This window comes from Apodemus sylvaticus, chromosome 17 (assembly GCF_947179515.1).
Source record: "Apodemus sylvaticus chromosome 17, mApoSyl1.1, whole genome shotgun sequence".
NCBI lineage: Eukaryota > Metazoa > Chordata > Mammalia > Rodentia > Muridae > Apodemus > Apodemus sylvaticus.
In genome coordinates, this window is record NC_067488.1 from 41,014,315 (window position 1) to 41,034,550 (window position 20,236).

At 44.6% G+C, this 20,236-nt stretch overlaps 1 protein-coding gene across 1 annotated transcript in view; it reads right to left on the reverse strand.

Moving 5' to 3' along the window:
• The window catches only part of Col22a1 (collagen type XXII alpha 1 chain), a 214,831-nt gene that overhangs the window by 83,777 nt on the left and 110,818 nt on the right, over positions 1 to 20,236 (reverse strand). Inside the window, exons 30-38 of the mRNA XM_052160898.1 lie at positions 19,321 to 19,362; positions 15,519 to 15,551; positions 12,621 to 12,674; positions 12,314 to 12,367; positions 11,486 to 11,539; positions 9,502 to 9,555; positions 6,907 to 6,960; positions 4,596 to 4,700; positions 3,590 to 3,634 (exon numbers count right to left, since the gene is read on the reverse strand). Coding sequence (XP_052016858.1) covers positions 3,590 to 3,634; positions 4,596 to 4,700; positions 6,907 to 6,960; positions 9,502 to 9,555; positions 11,486 to 11,539; positions 12,314 to 12,367; positions 12,621 to 12,674; positions 15,519 to 15,551; positions 19,321 to 19,362 — 495 coding nt within the window. The remainder of the gene's footprint in view (positions 1 to 3,589; positions 3,635 to 4,595; positions 4,701 to 6,906; positions 6,961 to 9,501; positions 9,556 to 11,485; positions 11,540 to 12,313; positions 12,368 to 12,620; positions 12,675 to 15,518; positions 15,552 to 19,320; positions 19,363 to 20,236) is intronic.

Here is a 20,236-nt window from a genome sequence, read left to right on the forward strand (position 1 = left end):
ACCTGATACAGGCTAGATATATCTATGTATCTCTGTACCAAATGTCTGTCCCAAGGCCTGATGCTGGTGGCTGGCTTTAATGCCCTCCCTCCAGATGCAGGAGCATGCAGTCCTTTACCAGCCACTGTGTCAGGTACTGAATTGTTCTTTCCGCAAAATAAGCCTCTCTCCTGTACCCAAGAGAAAAGAATGTGCTAGCAAGGCCTCTCTGACCCATCTGAGCAGCAGTGGGTACATGATTGATTTTCTGCAGTGACCAGGTCTGGCCCCATCTGTGTCTATAGCCTATTGTGATGCTAAAAATGCCCTAAAGAAACCACCTCTCAGCTTAATGAACAGACACTTTTAGAAAATGGGTCCCAAAGGACACAGAAAGAAACCTAGCCCTGTGTCCTCAAGAGCAAGAAGGGCCAGCGGACAGGAAGAAACAGTGTCTGGGACCCACATTCCAGGGAGGAGTGTGTGAAGGAGTAAGGTGATGCTCGCTTTAGGACAATGACTATGCATCAAAGATCATTTATTTCTCAAGGAACCCTTTTCAGTGTCAAATGTTCTTGACGTCTACAAACAGGAACATAACAGAGACTCAGAAAGCTAAAGCCATTTGCTTTCTAGTACTCATCTACCTTGTAGATAGCTAAGCTGAAATTCAAATAAGTTCCCTGTGAAGCCCAAACATGTTCACTTTGCAGGAAGCAAGTGTCAGTCACTGAGAGTTGCCTGTAATCACCAGCAACCAGGAGCCCTTGAGATGTGCTCATGGACACTTACAGATCGCTTCCTCCCTTAATCCCATGAGGTGTGTTCTCTCAACACCTGGGAAAGGGCTAGAGACCTCTCTCCATCTCTCTCCTTCCCTTCTCCTTTATATCCTTTCCTCTATGCTCCCATTGACCAATCCATTCTCCAACTAAAGATGTCCTTGAATCTCAATTTACTTTCTAAAGGTCTTGACAAACCACTCCATAATCGACACATACATACACTGTCAGCAGTGGAATAAGTGTCTATTAAAGGGGAAAGGATGATCCAGGGGTAGCATGGCTTACCCTAAGCCCCATGCTATTGTAACTGCTCAGTAACATTAGGTCAGGAGTTTGAGCCCACGTCTCTATATTCGCTGATGCTTGCACTGGTTCCCACATGACTTTCTCCAACAGAGTGTATATAGACCAGAGATAAGCTACCTAGGTGAACACCTTCCTGTTGCAACAGTAAAGCTGAAACCACAGGATGCCAATGTTTGTTGTTGTTGTTGCTGCTGTATTGAAAAGGTGTTAGTGGTAACCCCTATCCTGGGAGACTATTTTTTATAGACATGCTAACATGTCCCCACCCCAAACACTCTACTTGGAGGTAAAAACGATTATATATGGTTCTATTGTTAGGACCCCAAGATACAACTGCAGAATAACGGGAATGTATCATGTCTCCCACTGTCTTACATAATATGTAAAGGTCTTACATAATGATGGTGCAAAATGAGCGGAATCAAGCACTTAACATCTCTGCCACATCTGACATCCTATTTCTGCTTCTAAAAGGTAATCAGTGTCCTCGGGTCCTGAAGGTCCTTCTCAAGAGGGAAGGGTGAGTACTTAGATATTGAAAATGAACTTGGACAAGGCTCACTAATAACAGAGCGCCTCCCTTATTCCATGATTCCTCTCCCTTCCCCATTTAATTCTCCCATTTAGGAAAATCTTTGACCATGGGTAATGCAATCAAATTACCATACTGTAAGAAAATTAGTATATACTCCAATCCCCCTTACTGCAGGTTTAGGGTGATTACAGAGAACATCTGCTTGAACAGGGAGAAAACAATGAAGTTGAGATCTCTGCTTTGCTACCGTCAACATCCATGGAAGAATTTCAAACTTCCTTACGCTAGGTATTTGCTTGGTAAGCTTTTCACATGGGATTTTACATTCAGTTCACTCTGTACTCATGGCACTGAGATCCCAAAGGTACAACGCCTATGTAAAAGAGACAAATCAGGCAATGGTCTCCCATCAAGTGCTCGGACTCTATGGCTGGAAATGAAACTTCAAGTTATAGCAACATACATGGAAACCTAAGATACCATCTGGGATGGGAGATAGTATGCTTCAAAAAGTGCTAGCATTTCCAGGGTGACTCCCTGGATGATAAGACGATAGTGTAGAAGATACAGATGAATATGTTCTTCCTGTTTTAAAGCTATTTCAAGAGACCCTGACTCTAGCCCAAGCTGGCCTGGATCCAACCTCACAACTCAGTATAGCCTCAAACTTAAAATCCTCCTATCTCTAGCTCTACTTCTCGAGGTTGGAATTACAGGCGTGTGTCACCACTGGCAAGAAGGACTTTTAAAAGACATTGTTTTTATATATATAGCCACAAGTGGTAAGCAGTGATTTTATAATAAAATACTTATGCAATTTAAATATGCATATTTTGTTAATGTCCGAACCCCCATCCTAAAATCAATGAGTGACTCTGGCCCACATCCTCTCAAGTTCATGTATCTGAGTTGGCATCATAATTGTCACTGTATATGGGTGTGGCTACAGTTTAATTTGCTGCAGCCCATGCCTCAGTGTCCCCTGAAACCCTTCACCAAGGCCTATAATAGCACTTTCCTTCTCCCACTGAGGACAAGTACTTCAGTTTCCAAGATGCCATTCACAACCAAGCCAGGATAAGAGCCTCCCTGAACTCCCTCACCTGAACTCCCTCAGCCTGCAATCCCCTTCTCTAACACCTGCATACTTTTCAGTTTACACATCCATGTGTCCCCTGATGCACGGGCTGAAAGAGATCAAGGAATGTACTACTAACAGTATTGTGTCCTATAGTTCACCCTGTAGATGCACCACAATTAAAATAATAAGGTACTGGCCATCCATGTAAGCTTAAGTAAATAAAGTGAGATTCTGTGTAGGGAGAGCTTTGGCATTTCCCCTGCTTACTCAAGTGAAAATTGCCTTTTTAGGCCTATAGTTGCTGGTGAATTGAGGGAGAGTTTGGCTGGTATTCATCCATTTCCTTCTTCCTCTTGGGTATACAACTAGTTGATGTTCTCTGGACTTCCTTGTCATGAACATCACTAGAATCTGGTGGATGCACAGAATAATCAATTTCTAGTCCAGCTCAAAGCATTTTCCTAATATCTTCTTCCCTCTCTACCTCTACTTCACCATGTATGCCAAGGCTTTGAGCAGAGACAGAGAAATACCAGGATAGTATTGCTATCCCTGACTAGACCAGGACCTGACCCCAGCACACAGAAACACACACACCACATGGGACTTCTAGACTCCTATTAAAATTATGTAAAAATGTGAGGATCATCTGCTACCGAAATTTCACCTGTAACAAGAGAAGACTTAGCTCTTGGCTTGGCCAGGCGAAAGACAGTAGCTCTCTAATAATTTAATCATCATTTATGAATCACTACTGAGGGTAGTACTTCATGATCTCAAGGGTTTCAGTATGAGAAATGTGGGTGAAATTGAGGTAGCCAGGGATACTTGTGACAAAAAAAAATCACATATTCTCTAAGTGGTCACATGTACCATCTCCAGTTTGCTTAGACAAGCACTCACCTTGGTTCCTAAGGGACCAGGTAAGCCAGGTGGTCCACGGAGTCCCTGTTGAAATGAACCACATAGAACCGTGAGAGCTGAATCACTCAGCACTTACCAGGTTGCTGCCCTCTACTGGAGCAGCAGTTGGAGAGCCGACAGACTCTCATTGCAATGTGAGCACATTCAATGCTAGGTCCCGGGTGTGATGACTGACTCTGCCACCTCCTGACCTTATTTGGACAAAACAAGTTTCGCTGTTCCTTACTGTGTTTTTCTACTTCAGGTCGCCATGCTATGGGCACCCAAAGGGAAGCAGCAAGATCAAGCTTCAAAGCCAGGCTCAGCTGACCCTGTGACCCCTAAACCTAGTCTCTTCATCACACTATGGGAGGGGGACTCCATTTCCAGCTGATGAGCTTGGCCTAGCAATGGCATTCATGAACATACTTGACATAAAAGTCTATTGTTGACTGGAGGAACTCAGAGTGGACCAAGAATCCCTTCTCTCTCTCTCTCTCTCTCTCTCTCTCTCTCTCTCTCTCTCTGTGTGTGTGTGTGTGTGTGTGTGTGTGTGTGTGTGTACTTTGAGACTTGTTTGCATTACTGGCTTCTCTTAGATCCTGATCATTCAGCAGAGCTCTGTGTACTCTGAGCTGGCTTGAGGACAACTACCACGTGGACCCATTCGTGCTTTTACCCTTCCAAGGCTCCAGTTTCCTGTGGTCAACCACAGGCTGAAAGTATTAAGTCATAGATTTCAGCAGTAATTTACAAGTTAGTAAAAACTGTCATGGAAGACCAGTGTTACAAGTTTTCTACTTTATTATTACGTTTAAGCATGGCGATGGACAGGACTATGTCCCTGAGCCGAGGGACATCTTGAGCTTTACAGCACCCTTCCCACCCAGCTTCAGTGTATCAACTGTGGATCACTTTCTAGAATGAGTCTTTGCCTTTGGCCTTTTCTCTTTCCCACTGTAAGCCTGGCTTCCCAAAGCTCAAAGCACACCAACCCACCACTTACCGGCTCCCCGTCCTTCCCCTTTCCTGGTGGACCAGGGAGGCCAGGAGCACCAGGATCTCCCCGTGGACCAGCTGGCCCTGGGCTGCCTTCTTCCCCTGCTGTTCCCTGGGGAGAAAAGATGACCTTGATGAGCACTAGCAGAACTGCTTTCAATGGCGAGTCAGCCTGAGCCTGTGTGGCAGCATCCGGCACTGCCTGCCCCTCTGAAGCATCAGAAGACAGACTGGTCAGAAGTTAAACTATTCCCGCACATTCACATGCCAAAGTCCTTTCTCCCGGCAGAGCCTCCACCAAGCCTCACCCTGCCTGCCCCTATGCCTTCTCTGATGGAGAAATGCAGGATAATCACTCAAGGCTCTCAAGCAGGAAAGGGAGGGGGGGGTCCCTTCCAAGTCTAGAGAGCAGGGTTGATTTTCCCAGATCCCAGCCATACATTAGATGTGCTAAAGAAAGAGTAGGTGGGAATTGGAGGAATTTTTGTCCTTTTGCAGAGATCTGGCTGGTCCCTTTCAGCCCTGGGCCTTGCTCACTGGTCATTCCATTACCACACAGTCAAGAGAAGGTGTTTGGCTCCTCCTAGAGGTCAAATGGGCCAACAGCACATAGAAAAATAATTTGAATATATCCCTTTTAAATGTAGGTGCTCTCCATTCTGCAATCTAAGGTGGCATTATCTTTTTTTTTTTTTTAAAGAACCTATAGGTTATTGTGGCATACATTTATAATCCTATGACTCAGGGAATAAAGGAATGGTGTTTAATGCAAGTAGTACGCCAGCCTAGTCTACATAGAAAGCTCCAGATGTTCAGGACACACACACACACGCACACACACACACAAATCTTGTATTTGTACGACTCAGGGATTATTATTAAGCTGCTATCATCAGACCATAAGTCAAATATATGTTCTATAGTTTGTTTTTCCTCTAAAATAAATCATTTTTCTTACGAAACTCGTAATTTAAAATCAAATCATTTGCTAAAATGAAAAAATACACTTACTCTTGCTAAAATTTTACCAAAATAAAATAATGGAAAGTAAAAATGATCACTTCCGATAATATTTTCAAGAGAAGCATTGAGAAAATCTATTTGATGAATTTAGAGTGGTGCTCATCTCTAATCCCAGCACTTGGGAGGCTGAGGCAGGAGGATTGCCATAGATTAGAAGCTGGCCTAAACTAGAGAGTGTAGCATGAGCAACAGAGAGAGATCCTATCTAAAAGACCAACCACATTTGGGCAGTTGTGTAGACTGCTATAGATAATACATCTGGAGAAAGGACACCTGACATGGGCTGGGGCAAGCCACACCATCATGTCCTTGTCACATGTTCTCTCCTAAGGCCACAACCCTGGCTACAAACCTTGGGGTGATGTTCATATGCTTGGACCAAAGTACCTTCTGCCATCCTCACTTTACAGCTGAGAAAATTCAAGCGCAGCGATTGCCAGGGTCTCAGCCTTGGTCTCGCTGAACCTTGTCTGTTGTGAGTGTTGGGGACAGCATCCTTCACTGTGTTTTGTGATAGTTAAGGAAGGATCCTGTTCTGTATAGGCTAAGCCAGATGCCGCCCCTTTCCTTGGCATAGGGACCACCAAATGTCAAAAGAAGGAACTGTCCTTACTGAAAACCACTGTTCTGACCCTAGTTCAGAGTCCCACAACTCAGACATGGACACAGACTTTGATGAGACTGAAACTCAAAATCTCCCTTGGGCACTGCTGGACTCCGTGGGTTTCCCAAGCCCTGCCTCTGCGTCGCTAACACGGATGAGAACCATCCTCAAAGCACATGGTCATGTCGGAGCAATGTGCAGAGGCACTGCAGAGGGTGCCTCGTTCCCAGCAGGCCTGTGGGCTCTTCCTAGTTGATAGAAAGGGGAAAGCATTCGGAATGTAAACAAAGAATATAGAAAATAAAAAAAGAGGAATCTTGTTTCCCTCTCCTCTATAATAAACAAAATGCTTTCCCATGTTTAGGAAGGTTTCCCTGGTAACCATGATGCTCAGTGGATAAGTGGATCATTGAATTAAGAGTGGAATGTACAATGAGATATAGCTCAGCTATGAGATATATAACAAAGTCCCTCAGAGCTTCCATCTACAGTGGTAAGGGGGGGCATTGCTCTGAGCCCCGGGTGAGCAATGAAGGTGAGAGGATATGCGATCTCACATTCCCCTCGCAGCCATTCGGTCCCTTCTGATGCCTGGGCCCTAAGCCAGCCCTGAGCAGTCTGAGCTCCTTGCCCACTGGCGCAGTGAAGCCGAAAACAACAGATGCCTTGCTGCAGTCTGCACCGCCCTTACCTTCTCTCCTCGCTCCCCATCTTTCCCAGGGGTGCCTCTGACACCAGGGGGACCCTGAAAAAAAAAAAACAGAAAACTTATTCACAAGTCGGTTTTTGATGGATATTAGTCCCCAGGGTTATGTCAACAGGTCCCTGTCACGTCTGCTCACATGTTCCCCATGCAGTCTTAAAGTCACTGATGCCCATGCCCTTGCCCGAGTCTGGTCCTGGAGCTTGTAACAACGAAACTGTGGGAACAGGTATGGTCTGCTGAGTGCTTGCCCCCGACAGCCTTAGTCTTTGGGTGAGCAGACCAGGTGAGGCCTGAGACCAAAAAGGTTTCTTTAAACCCGAAAATCTGATGTGGTGTCAGAGATCTACTCTTTCAGTGTCTGTGGCGTTCTCCCCAACACCTCAAGGAAACCTCATGGATAAACACTGTGCAGACAGACCAGTGGGGAACTTATGGTGATGAGAAAGAGAACAGCTAGCCAGTCACACTGAGAACTGGAGCTCAGCCCTCATGAGGACTGTGGAGTCTACCAAGGACATCCTGCAGGGCAACCTCACCTTAGAGCAAAGAACCAGGCTACCAGGGCTGGAGAGATGGGTCAGTGGTTAATAGCATGGGTAAGAGCACTCGCTGCCCTTCGAGAGACACTGGAGCAATAAATACTCAATTCCCAACACCTGCATGGTATCTTACAACTATATAGAGTTCCACCTCTAGGATCTCTGATGCCCCCTTCTGGCTTGTGCAGGCAACCAGCACACAGTGGTACAAGGACAAACATGCAGGCAAGCATCCATACACATAAAAATCATTTTTTTATATTTAAAGAGCTGGGCTGTTTCTTCTCTTGTCACCCTGGAGCTACTTCAGGTGACAATTCTGGTCCCTTTCTATGGATGACTGGACAGCATGCTCTGCAAAAGTCAGATAAAATGGGCAAAAGAAATCAGGATTGGTTGAAGTTGACTATGTATGAAGGGTGGGAAAAAGACTGCACAGAAAAGAGCTACTTCAAGCGCTTCCCCCACAACTCAGTCTCTTCCTGTTTCCATTGTGTCCTGCATAAAAAGAGACCAGATCTACCTAGCAGGCTTGTGTGGATGAAATAAACAAACACATCATGCATTAAAAATCTAAACGCTATGTGTCTGTTCCGGGGGGTCACAGACATCTGGGAAGGTTTAGACATAAGAAAGTCCTGTCTTGCAGTAGGATCTTTGATCATGCTGTGAACACCGTAATTTACTGAGAAAAAAAAAAAGCCCACTTGTTTCTAGTTATGGTGTGGCTCACCTTGGTTCACACCTTTAATCCCAAATAATAAAGGGTAAAGTTAGTTTGTAGAAGGAGAAACACATCTTTGAAAGTGACATCTAATTGAGTAGCAGAAAAAGTGACAAGTCAGAGAAATATTTAACAGAATAGGATATACCCAGCTCTTACAAGAAGGGAGAGGAAATGGAAGGGTACTTTATATGGCAGTTCATAGAGAGAGAGGAGGCAGTTTTACTGGGACAGTTGTACAGAGACAGGTTGCAGAGGGAGGGAGGGAGAGAGAGAGAGAGAAAGAGAGAGAGAGAGAGAGAGAGACAGAGACAGAGACAGAGACAGACAGAGACAGCGACAGAAAGAGAATAAGCTAGACACAGGTGAAGACAGAACAAGCCAGAGACTGAGAAGGAGCCAGATGATTAGAACAGATTGCTAGAGTTAGTTTGAGGAGACGCAGAGCAATTCAGGAGAGGCTGAGAAGGAAGCCAGATGGGATCAGTCAGCTTGGAGAGAGATTTGAGCCAGAACACCTGAGTTGAACCAGCTAGAGCTCAGAAAGAACACGAAAGGTGAAAGCTTATTCGGCAGTAAGTCTAAGAGGCTGAAAACATCTTAGGCCTAGATATGATTGTGTGGATACTAGAAGCTTCCAGGACCAGGCCTAGGTTAGCAGACTGAGGTAGTAAGCCTCGAAGACGTCAATTTATTAGGCGAGTAAAATTTACTTCCACGCGGCCTCATCTATTGCAGAGGAAATGTTCCCTATAGCCCCTGACCAAATGCCACTTGGAGGCCATATTGACAAATCAGTAAAGTCTAAATCAATGCTTATGTTGAATCATAAAATTAGCCCATTAAAAGATAACGTGGGTCTCCACTTAGAGAGAAAAGAGGAACTTTAGCAGGCGCTGTGGAACCTGAAGGATAAGCTGGCCTCATTTCTCCAGATGAAAGCGTTTAGATATAGATGACCAAGTCCTTAATACTGGCTGTTAGGAGGTCTGGGTAAGAACTAAGGTCTCTACTGACCATCGGAACCTTTATTTCTAGGTTCACTTAGTTCCTTGGAGGCAAACTGTGATGTTGATTCCAACATCATTGAAATATACAGTCTCTGCTACACCAAGCCTATCTACAACCCAGACAGCAAACATGTTGCCTAGAGCCTTGGACTGGTAATGTTCCGTCTGGGTAGCCCTCTTCAGTGCACTGTTGATAATGCTGCCCACAGCTCTGTGTGGATGGGAAGGAGGAGATGGGAGTGGACAGAGGCAGACACTGCAGGTTCACAACCCACACTGACATGCTTGCTCTCCTCACAATACTCACCAAACTTCCTGGGGGGCCACTGAGACCAGGGGGTCCTGCAGGTCCTGGAGCACCCTAAACAGAGATGGAGCAATTGAGAAAAGCCAAATGTATTGGCTAGAAAAATACTAACCCTAGTCATTCTCCATATACATCTCACATTGAGTTCACCCTGGACTGCTGGAACAGCTTCCAAACAGACACTCATAGATATTGGGAACCCACTCTTCATTGGAGTATAGCGCCCCCCACCAGTGAGACTCAAGTGATGGACTTGGGGGTGGAAGGAATCAGAGACAGGAAGACTTTCATAGCTCCTTAATCCCAGGAAAGAATGGGCAGAGGAGAAAGCCACCCATCTTTGCACAAGAAGTTTGGGTGACCGTCAGCCTTGATCTTAAGCATAGTTGACTATGAAGAAAAGGCCCCTGGTACACTGAGGTGTTAAAGGGCACTGGACAAGCCTCATGGAACACACCAATGATAGAGTTGGACAGTGACTGACAAGGAGATGAACAGAAAGATTTTGGAGAATGGGGAGAAGGAGCCAAGGTACTCAACACGGGGCTGTATGACCCTGGGAAAACTGCTTTAAGGCAGTGCCATGCTGAAGATGCTGGCACCATTCATCGAGCAAGGGCACCTGGGGAGAGAGTATGGGGAGGGCACCTGGTGAGGGGGTATGGCTGCAGCTGTGTGCGCCTATATGCACAGGACACAGATGTGTTTGATTGGATGGTCAGTGGCTGCTTCCTGAAGTGGATTTTAATTGGAACTCAATAGTATGTCATGACTCTGAGAGACTGGCTTTGGTGAGGACATTTCAGGAGAGTCAGTGGCAGAGTGGGAACTAGCAACTGCTTTGGTTCACTGTCACAGATCACACGTGTCCTCAGGTCAGAAATCACAGAGCACACTCCTAGCCTCCTTTCCAAACTGCTTCTACTCTACTCGGGCTGAGCACAGGGCAGGCTGTCTTTGCTAGGAGAATACGTGCCTCTGCCCCATCTGTGTCATTAGCACTTACCTCCACTCGTGGCTGACCCCCATCTCTGTGAAGCCACAGCCACAAATGGCCTAGTCATGCAATTATATTTTGGGGGTTGAGTTTGGTCTGTAGTTCCAGGACCAGACTGGACATTGATGCTCCTCTTACTAACTGGTCATCACTGATGGGAGGCCAGGCAGGTCAGTCCATGGAGATACCTGAGCTCTAGGGCTTTGGTCATGCAACACAGCTCGATGCACTCCCAGTGTAAAGCTCTGGGATTAAACATACTCTGCGGCCAGGAGAGCCAGGAACAGTAGCTCGAGAGCTCAGAAAGTACATGCCAGTTTGTGTTTGTGTTTGAGGGTCTGTGTGAGAGACAGAGGGGGCAGAGAGAGAGAGAGAGAGAGAGAGAGAGAGAGAGAGAGAGAGGGAGGAGGAAGAGGATAAGGGAGGGAGGGAGAGAAAGAGAGAGACAGGGAGGAATGGAGGGAGGGAGGGAGGGAGGTAGAGAGAGGGGAGAGAGAGAGGAGAGAGAGAGGCAGGCACAGGGCACAGAGACACAAAAAGAAAAATGGAGAGACAGAGAAATAATTGTGGAATTGTGGACCAGAACCCAGGTATAGTCCCCAGAATAGGAAACATCTGGAAATGATCCTCTTTGTGCACTAAAGCTCCTTTGCATGTCCTCTGCACACTAAAGGATATCTACTTCTGGGCAGACAGGTACCACCTGGGGTCAACACTGGGTCTGTCTTTATAGCATCCATGTATTACAGGAGGGAATTTGTCTTGAGGCTGGACACATGGACAAAGTCCAGGCCTGATGGAACACTGTGGAGATGACGGCATCTCCCATTTTGCTTCAGGTTCAAATGGCCCCTGGGCTTAGACAGCCCCATGAATGCTTTCTTAGCCACATCCCAGTTGATTCAGAATTGTGAGCCAGGAAAAAAGATGTTCATCTGGGCCACCCCTTCTAGGAAGTCCCCAGAAGTCAGGCAAGATAGGACTCACAGGGTTTCCAGCCGCTCCAGGAGGTCCTTGTGCACCATCATGTCCCTTGGCACCCTGTGTAAGAGAGAAAAAGGAGACAGGTCCGAGACCTGAGGTCTTAGATACTGCTAATCTGCTGCTCAAACCTGACTCACCAGAACAAAAAAGGATGGAACAGAAAACAAGTTCTGTTGGGGGCAGGAAAGCCTCCATTACTGACCCTGCACATCCTCATCACTAAAGGTAAAGTCATCCACTTGTTATCATTAAGTCATTATGTAAATGAGGCAGAGAGTTAGGCGGCCTTGACCTCAGGGGTTTTAAACAACTAATAAGCTCTTGCCAACGTTATAGAGTTCCTTTCCTTCCTCTCCCAAATAACTGAACAACTGTCAGGAAACATCCTCTCAACCCAAACCATTCCTGAAAAATAAAATAAAGATGCTAATATGTACCGGACATCTTCTAACACATTTTCCCATCAATTGCTGGAGAGGAAAAGCCAGTTTCCTACATCTGAAAATGTACTGGACACCAAGAGAAATCCTGCTTCCTGGGCAACCTCTTTCAAGGACATTCTGAATCTAAGGGAGCTCTCCTCAGCCACAAGAAGCCCTTTAGTGGAAGGGCTGGGACAACCAAGACCCCAGAGCCTGTTTCAGATAGTTGCTTTTGGGGGACAGTTTTGCAAGGTGCTTGGAATCTTAGTTCTGGGGATTGTCATAGCCTATCCCTCCATACCTCCTGCCCTAATGAAATTTCACGAAATATCAACTAGGAGGCTGGCAGACAAGGCATGATGGGGTAACATGGTTCAGAAACTAACAGGTGGAGAAAGGGCTCTCTTACCGGAGGTCCAATGGGTCCTCGAGGACCCAATTCTCCAGGATGGCCCTGTGGTCCCTGCAATGAAAGAAAAATATCCACATGAACTAGAAGATGGAGCCAGGCATGGGTATGTGCAATGTTATAATCTGATATCCACAAAGCCATAAGACCAAAGTCCTAAGGAGTAAACAGGTTATATTCTGTTTACCAATTCCTTCTTTATGTAGAGTGGCCAGTGGGGTTAAGACCTAGGGCCAGCCAGGCATGGATTCCTGGTCTTCAGCAAACTCAGGAAATGGTGACCAGTGTCCAGGGTGTGTGTACTCACCAGAGCTCCAGGCTCGCCAGGATCACCCTTTTCTCCTTTGGGCCCTTGTTCTCCCTATTGGTTAGAAGAACACAATACAGGTAACTCAAGAGTGACCCCATCTCCTGCTTTTTAGCACATCTGCTCCACCTCTTGGCATTGACACAAAATCACCTCCATTCCTCTGATGACCATATACAAGGTTGTTGCTGTTGGCTGGATTGGGGGGGGGGCTCTTCCCTCTCTTTCCTGGGGCTCAGAATGATCTTAACTTATTGTTCAAATCTAAGAGTAAGAGTCCTGTCTTCAGGGAAACAGAACCCCAAACTGGCCATAGTCCTCCTACTAGGTATCCTTGGGGTCCAGCCTCCTCCATGGAGCCTGCTAAGATTTCAGCTCTACACATGAGTGATCTGATTCTTGCTCCTCCCTCTCAAGAGTGACGGACACTGAAGAAATCATCAATAAATAAAATAAGAATTTCAAAGTCAATCTCTTTCTTGAGGGCAATGTGGAGAGAAATTTGTTGAGCAGATTCAGTTCTTGACAGAGAGAAAAATGGAGTAAGCAGAAGAAATAAAATTTCCAAAAGAGATTTAATTTCCTTGCTTTAATTCGGAAAGTAGCTACAGACCGTCTCAATAGTACACATTCTGAAAGTATGCCCCAGTGAGACTCAAAAGGGGAGACATGAAGGACACTCACCCTCTCTTTCCTTAGGTGTTCTTCCAGTGTAATATTCTAGAAATTGTGTCTATGGAACAACTATAGGCTAGTGTTACTCTCTGGGACCCAGTACACCAAAGAGGGGGAAATGGGAAGGTTCAGTGTCAGGCATTCAAGAGATGGCAGGACATGCTGGGAGGAGTCAGTGAGGTGAATGACCTGCATGTGTATGGGAGATGAGTCTTAAAACACATAAACAGGTGGGACATCTCTAAAGACAGACACTAAGGCTGACAGACACCTCTCCTGTCAACTCCTGAGATGTCCCTCCCTGCACTTCCTTCCTGTCCCACCTCCAATATATAGTTTCCCTCCATATCCTTCAACAACTCCAGCATCTAACTCAGTTTCTACTCCTTGCCCCAATCCTTTCTGTCAAACATAAGATCTCCTGTAGCTCTGGAGTAGCACTGAATTATTATTGAAGAAATGAAGACAGCACTGGTGGACTGTATCTTTCTGCTCCACTCTTTTGCTGTCCTTTGCTATGAAACACAGGCCATATTGTACTGAGAGAGAAGAGAGAGAGAGAGAAAGAGAGAGAGAGAGAGAGAGAGAGAGAGAGAGAGAGAGAGAAGAGGAAGGAGGAGGAGGAGGAGGAGGAGGAAGAAAGAGAAGGAGGAGGAGAAGGAGGAGGAGGAGGAGGAGGAGGAGGAGGAGGAGGAGAAGGAGGAGGAGGAGGAGAAGGAGAAGGAGAAGGAGAAGGAGAAGGAGAAGGAGAAGGAGAAGGAGAAGGAGAAGGAGAAGGAGAAGGAGAAGGAGAAGGAGAAGGAGAAGGAGAAGGAGAAGGAGAAGGAGAAGGAGAAGAAGAAGAGAGGAGGGGAGGAGGAGCCAGACATGGTGACCTTTCATCTGAGGATCTCTGCATTTGAAGCCACCCTGTTATACACAGTGCGTTACATGTCAGCCAAGGTGAAAACAAAAATACAAACAAAACAAAACAAACCAGAAGAAAACAGCAGTAGCAATGGTGTCAAGATAGCATGTCCTGGTCTCAAAACTACCAGCAGCATAAAGAGATTCTGTGTTGGTGTTGGTCTGGTGCTGTATTCAAATGCTAAGTACTGGCCCCCAAAATCTTCTTGCTCCCTGAAGAGGATCCTCATGTATATCATGTGATGCTATGTAACCTTGCTCTCCAAGTTAATTGGTTTAAAAAAAAAAGGCTAAATCCTGTGATCTGGGGGATAGATAGAGGTAGATGGGTTTTCAGTTACCTGGAGGGGAGTTTCAGGGAGAAATGGGAGGAGAAAAGAGATGTAGTGGGGGGAAGCACCATGGACACGTGACTGGGATTAACAGCAAGTAATGAGGGACATATGGCTCGTACGTAAGTTAGAATAGTTCCAAAATCTGCCCGATCAAGCTAGGCTTACAGCTTATAAACAGAACACCTGGATTGTGTGTCTTTTACATGGGCTAGCTAGAATACATAGAATTCTTTTTACAATTCTCAGAATGCTTAATTTTCAGAAGACTTCATAGAAGGAGGAGAAAAAGGACCCCCACTTCCTCAGGCTGTGGAGGAGAAAACGGACCCCCACTTCCTCAGGCTGTGGAGGAGAAAAAGGACCCCCACTTCCTCAGGCTGTGGAGGAGAAAACGGACCCCCACTTCCTCAGGCTGTGGAGGAGAAAACGGACCCCCACTTCCTCAGGCTGTGGAGGAGAAAAAGGACCCCCACTTCCTCAGGCTGTGGAGCTCATTTCCATCTTCTTATTAAGTCTCTCAGTGTCTGCAGGAAACTAGTGAGGCTTCATTTTCCTAGCAGCCTGAATGGAACATTGTGGAAACTGTCTCTATGAGACAAACCAGTTTGGTGGACTGAGAGCTTGAAATCTTCCCATCTTTGGTCTCTTTGCTGCCAACACTGACAGAGACTGTTCCGGCAGCTCGGATATCGCTAGTCTCACAGAAACCAGCAGCTCTGGGCCCAACAAATTAAACTCTGCAGAGAGGACAGCCATTGCTCTTGGCCTCTGAATGATATCTGCCCTCCACGAGAACCAGTTTCTTGCAATAATTTGTCCCCTACTGTTTTCTGGGGCAAGTTCTAGAATCCCTGAGGCTGCCTAACCAGCATGAGGAGCTGAAGTGAATTCAGAAAACCCCAACTGCCAACGCCACTCCCACCCAGGCAGCATCACCAGAGGAGCTGAGGTCACAGGCAGCACGGGGACCACTGCTACTTACCGGCATTCTTGGGTGTGGTGTGAACACTGAGGGCTGAAAAGGAAACCACACAAGTTAGAAAGCTTGGAATCGAAGGAGCCTTCCGTTTCACTTTTAATGTCCTGCTGTTTCTAAGAGATTTGGCATACCAAAGAGCACAGACTTGAAATGCTTTTTATATTTGTCTTTTGTGAAAGGTGTTAGTATATTTTTAAAAACTGTGTGTGTGTGTGTGTGTGTTCTTCCCAATAGCCTCATGTCCTCTCTTATTAATGACCCACAAAGTATTATTGGTGCTGCCCTTGTGTACATGGTATGGAATTGTTCACTAGGGCACAGGCAACCTACTAAGGGCAAGCGGACTCCCTTACCAAAGAAAAGTATCTAATTTTGATTTGTGCTTTTGGGACAGGATCTCATGTCTCTCAAAGCTGGCTTCAACCTTTTGAAATAGTCAAGGATGACCTTGAATTCCTAAGCCTCTTGGCCTCTTTACCTTCCAGGTACTGGAAGTATATGTGTGTCCAGTTTTACATGTGTTCTTTGTTATCATTGAGTTTGTTATCATGGCTTTCCTTAAGGGGTCTGTGTGTACTCACACATTAATGATGGGATGTGCAATCCATAGATTTAGATGTGCTGTGATCCCAAACTTTCTTTCTTTTCTTTTAATTTGTTGTTGTTGTTGTTTTATTTTCTATATTCTTTGTTTACATTCCAAATGATTTCCCCTTTCCCCGCTCCCCCTTCTCCATAAGTCCCATAAGCCCTCTTCCCTCTGCCCATTTCCCAATCTAGCCCCTCCCTCTTCTCTGTCCTGGTAATCCCCTACATTGCTGCATCAAGCCTTTCCAGGACCAGGGCCCTCTCCTTCCTTCCTTCTTGGGAATTATTTGATATGTAAATTGTGTCTTGGGTATTCAGAGCTTCTGGGCTAATATCTACTTATCAGTGACTGCATTCCATGTGTGTTCTTTTGTGAATAGGCATGCAATAAGGATACATGCTCCACTATGTTCATAGCAGCCTTATTTATAATAGCGAGAAGCCGGAAAGAACCCAGATGTCCTTCAATGGAGGAATGGGTACAGAAAATGTGGTATATTTACACAATGGAATACTACTCAGCAATTAAAAACAATGAATTCATGAAATTCTTAGGCAAATGGTTGGATCCCAAACATTCTATGACTCCATATATCTTCAATTATCTTCTCTGCCCTCATCAGTAAGAAGCAGACAAAACCTACTGGAAGCCAAAATGGAATACCCCATGCAAGCAACAGGAAGGCTGCCTAGGACACTGAATTCGGGTATCTGTCTTTTTCTAGTATTATCACGTGACCTATGCTAGTCAGGGACAAAGGTAAAGAGACTAACAAGGAAACCCAGCCCCTGGCTCATGGAGAGGCCAGTGGAGACCATCACAAACTTCAGTGACTCTCCAGCCAGGCTGCACTGAGTCCCTGATTTGTCTGGCCTCGATGCTTTCAAATATGCTTTTCCTTGGACCTGGAACACTGCTCCCCTTTAACCGTGGCTCAGCCTTCAGGAGTCCTCTGTCTCCATAGATGTCCCTTCCTCTTCTAGTGATCACATATAAATTAGGTCATCTGAGTCCCCTTGATATGCACGCCAATTGTACTGGATGTTCCTAGATGGCCTTTTTGTTTGTTTGTTTGCACCTGGGATTAGAGTGCATTCCTATCCTTGGAGCTTCTGTTTGGTTCCACTCATCTACATGTCCAGGTCTGGCAGCACCATGCTGTTTTTATTACTACTAGTCTGTAATATAGCTTAATATACAGGCTCTGTAATATACCTTGACATGTGGAATGGTGACCCCCTCCAGCAATATTCATCTTACTCTGAGATTCTTTGACTATCTGGGGTCTTTTTTTGTATGTGTGTCCATGTGCATTTTCAGGGTTTCTATTTTATTTCTGTGAAGAACATGGGAATTTTTATAGTGAGTGAATTGAATCTGTAGAATGGTAGATGATCAAGCAATATTAATTCTGAGTCTGTTAGCATGGGAGGTCTTTCTATGTCTTTTTACATCCCTCTCTTCAAAGATCTAACATTTAATTATAGAGGTTTTTCACCTCCTTAATTAGGTTTATTCCTACATATATTTTAGACTACTGTGAATGGGAACATGCCTGCAATCTCCTTCTTAACATGTTTGTTGTCAATAAATAGGAAGGCTACTGGCCTTCGTAGCTTGTTTTTTAATTCCCCCATTTGCTGAGGGTGTTGATCATTTCTAGAAGCTTCTGGTAGATGCTTTGGGATGTTTCATGTAAAATATAATATCTGCAAATAGTTATAACTTGACTTGTTTTTGTATTTGTACACCTTTGATTTCCTTCTCTGAGGTGGCTATAAGTTCTCTGTGAGGTCAGGTGGCTGCCAGTCATTGGCATCAATTGACATCCACGCAGAAGATGGAAGACTTTGTTCTCAGTGATCCACAAATCAATTTTTCCTCCTTAGCATGTTCTTCTATTTTGTGTGTTCATCCACAAAATTCAAGACTCTAAAAAGTGTGTATATTTGTATGCATATGTATGTGTGTGTGAGTATATTTGCATGAATGTGTGCATGTGTGTATTATATATGTATTATGTATATATGTGGGGGTGAATAAGTGTGTTTATGTGAGCATATGTATGCCTATATGTTCATGAATGTATATGTGTGTGTTGTATAAAACTAAATTTTCTTACATAGACATTCTAGTGCTTACTTATCCTATGTTATAATCATATAAAGAGTTCATAATTTTTCATCATTATATACAACACTACAATATACACCCTTACATACAGTTTTTAGATAAATATATCCATCCTAGGAGAGAATATATTCTAAAGAAAGACACTGGTATACGCCCTATTAGACTACTGAAACAAACCCCTGAGGAAATTTTATTTGCCCCAGGAAACTGGTGCTGATAAAGGAAAGGGGTAAAAGCCTACTGCCATCCAGAGGGGGAATTTATCTCTAGTCCCATTGGAAATCACAAACAGATCCATGAGCAATGTCTCTGTCAACTGCCCAAACAGAACCAAAAAATTGTAAATAAATTATATCGAATAAAAAAATAGTAATTCCCAAACTATACCCATTACAGAATATCTGGGAATAAGATAACTGATAAGTGGCCATTTTATATTTATTATTATAAACTAAAGATCCGAGACAAAATCTACATCTATGCTAAATATGCTAGAAGGTTCTGATTTGTGATCATGGAAAGGTGGATTTTTTTTTTGTCAGTACCAGCACCATGCTGTCTTGAGCTATCTTTCCTTGTCTTGAGCTATCTTTCCTCCCTTCACAGCCAAATTTTGTTCAGAACCTTACCTTAAATAGCACTCTACCCACAATTAGGCAAAAATCTATTGGAATATATTCACAGGCCATAACTGAAAAGCTAAGACTGCCATCAGATAGCCTTGAAAATCTCTGAACACTGAGGATGCCTGTGGAAGGTAGGAGAGGAGTCAGAGGCTTGGGGTATGGTGCTAAGGTCCCACCCTGAACGGATGACTTCTTGTCGCCAGATTCTTGTCTCAGAGTTCCTATAAGTAATAGCTGGAGATGCACTCTCAGTGTCTGACAAATTGTAATTGTGCCTCTGTTGAATAAAGTGAATAAAATAAGCACAGGGCTTCTCTTCACTAGAAGGACTAAGAGTGAGTCTAGCTAATAAACTAATAAAGCAAATCAATACATGGTGTGTGTGTGTGTGTGTGTGTGTGTGTGCGCCTGTTAGAAATTCAGAGAAGGAGATAAGATTACAATCCGAGTAACTTACACTTCCAGGCAAGCCCGGGGGACCTGCTGGACCAACTTCACCCTAGAAGAAATGAAAAAAAAAATGATCTTAATCAGGTCAATTCTGCTGATGGTAGGAAAGGTCTATAACATTTTCCCCCCAGAAAAACAGACCGCCATCCCTGCACATACTTTGATAGATTATAGTTGGGGGACACACACATACTCTCTAAATTATATGGTAATTCAGTCATGTATTTTGAAAGTTTCTAGACTGGTATGTTTATCTACAGGTTATGGAAGTACATGTACCATTCCAGCATTTTTTAATAACAAACAGGATATTGAAGTTGTTTCTACTGCTGCCACCAAAGCCAGTTACAGTAGATGTTCCCACACATATCCTTCAGCTTAATGGCCACATTGGAGTCTAGTTCCCTCAGAGAGACCCCCAGAGCTGTGATACCCCCTTAGAAAAGGCAAGCTGCTCTAATATACCCACAGGTGTGTAATCTGATTCATCTGAACTTGCAACCCACTTCTACCATATCATAAGCACTACGATGGCATTTCCTTTGGCTTGCTTCTTCTGTTACATAGCACATTCTGGGTTACTCATCTACAATCTCTGTAGACAGGTCCATACAGTATTTTTATATTTTATATATAAAATTATAGCTTTTATAATGACATTTTTATAGCTGGGCGGTGGTGGCGCACACCTGTAATCCCAGCACTCTGGGAGGCAGAGGCAGGCGAATTTCTGAGTTCAAAGCCATCCTGGTCTACAGAGTGAGTTCCAGGACAGCCAGGGCTACACAGAGAAATCCTGTCTCGAAAAAACCAAATCCAAAAAAACAAAAAACAAAAAAATTTGAAATGGCATTTTTATATATTTATATGTGGTACACTTTGTTCCTGCACCTCACGCCACTGAAAGTTACCTACCCCATTCA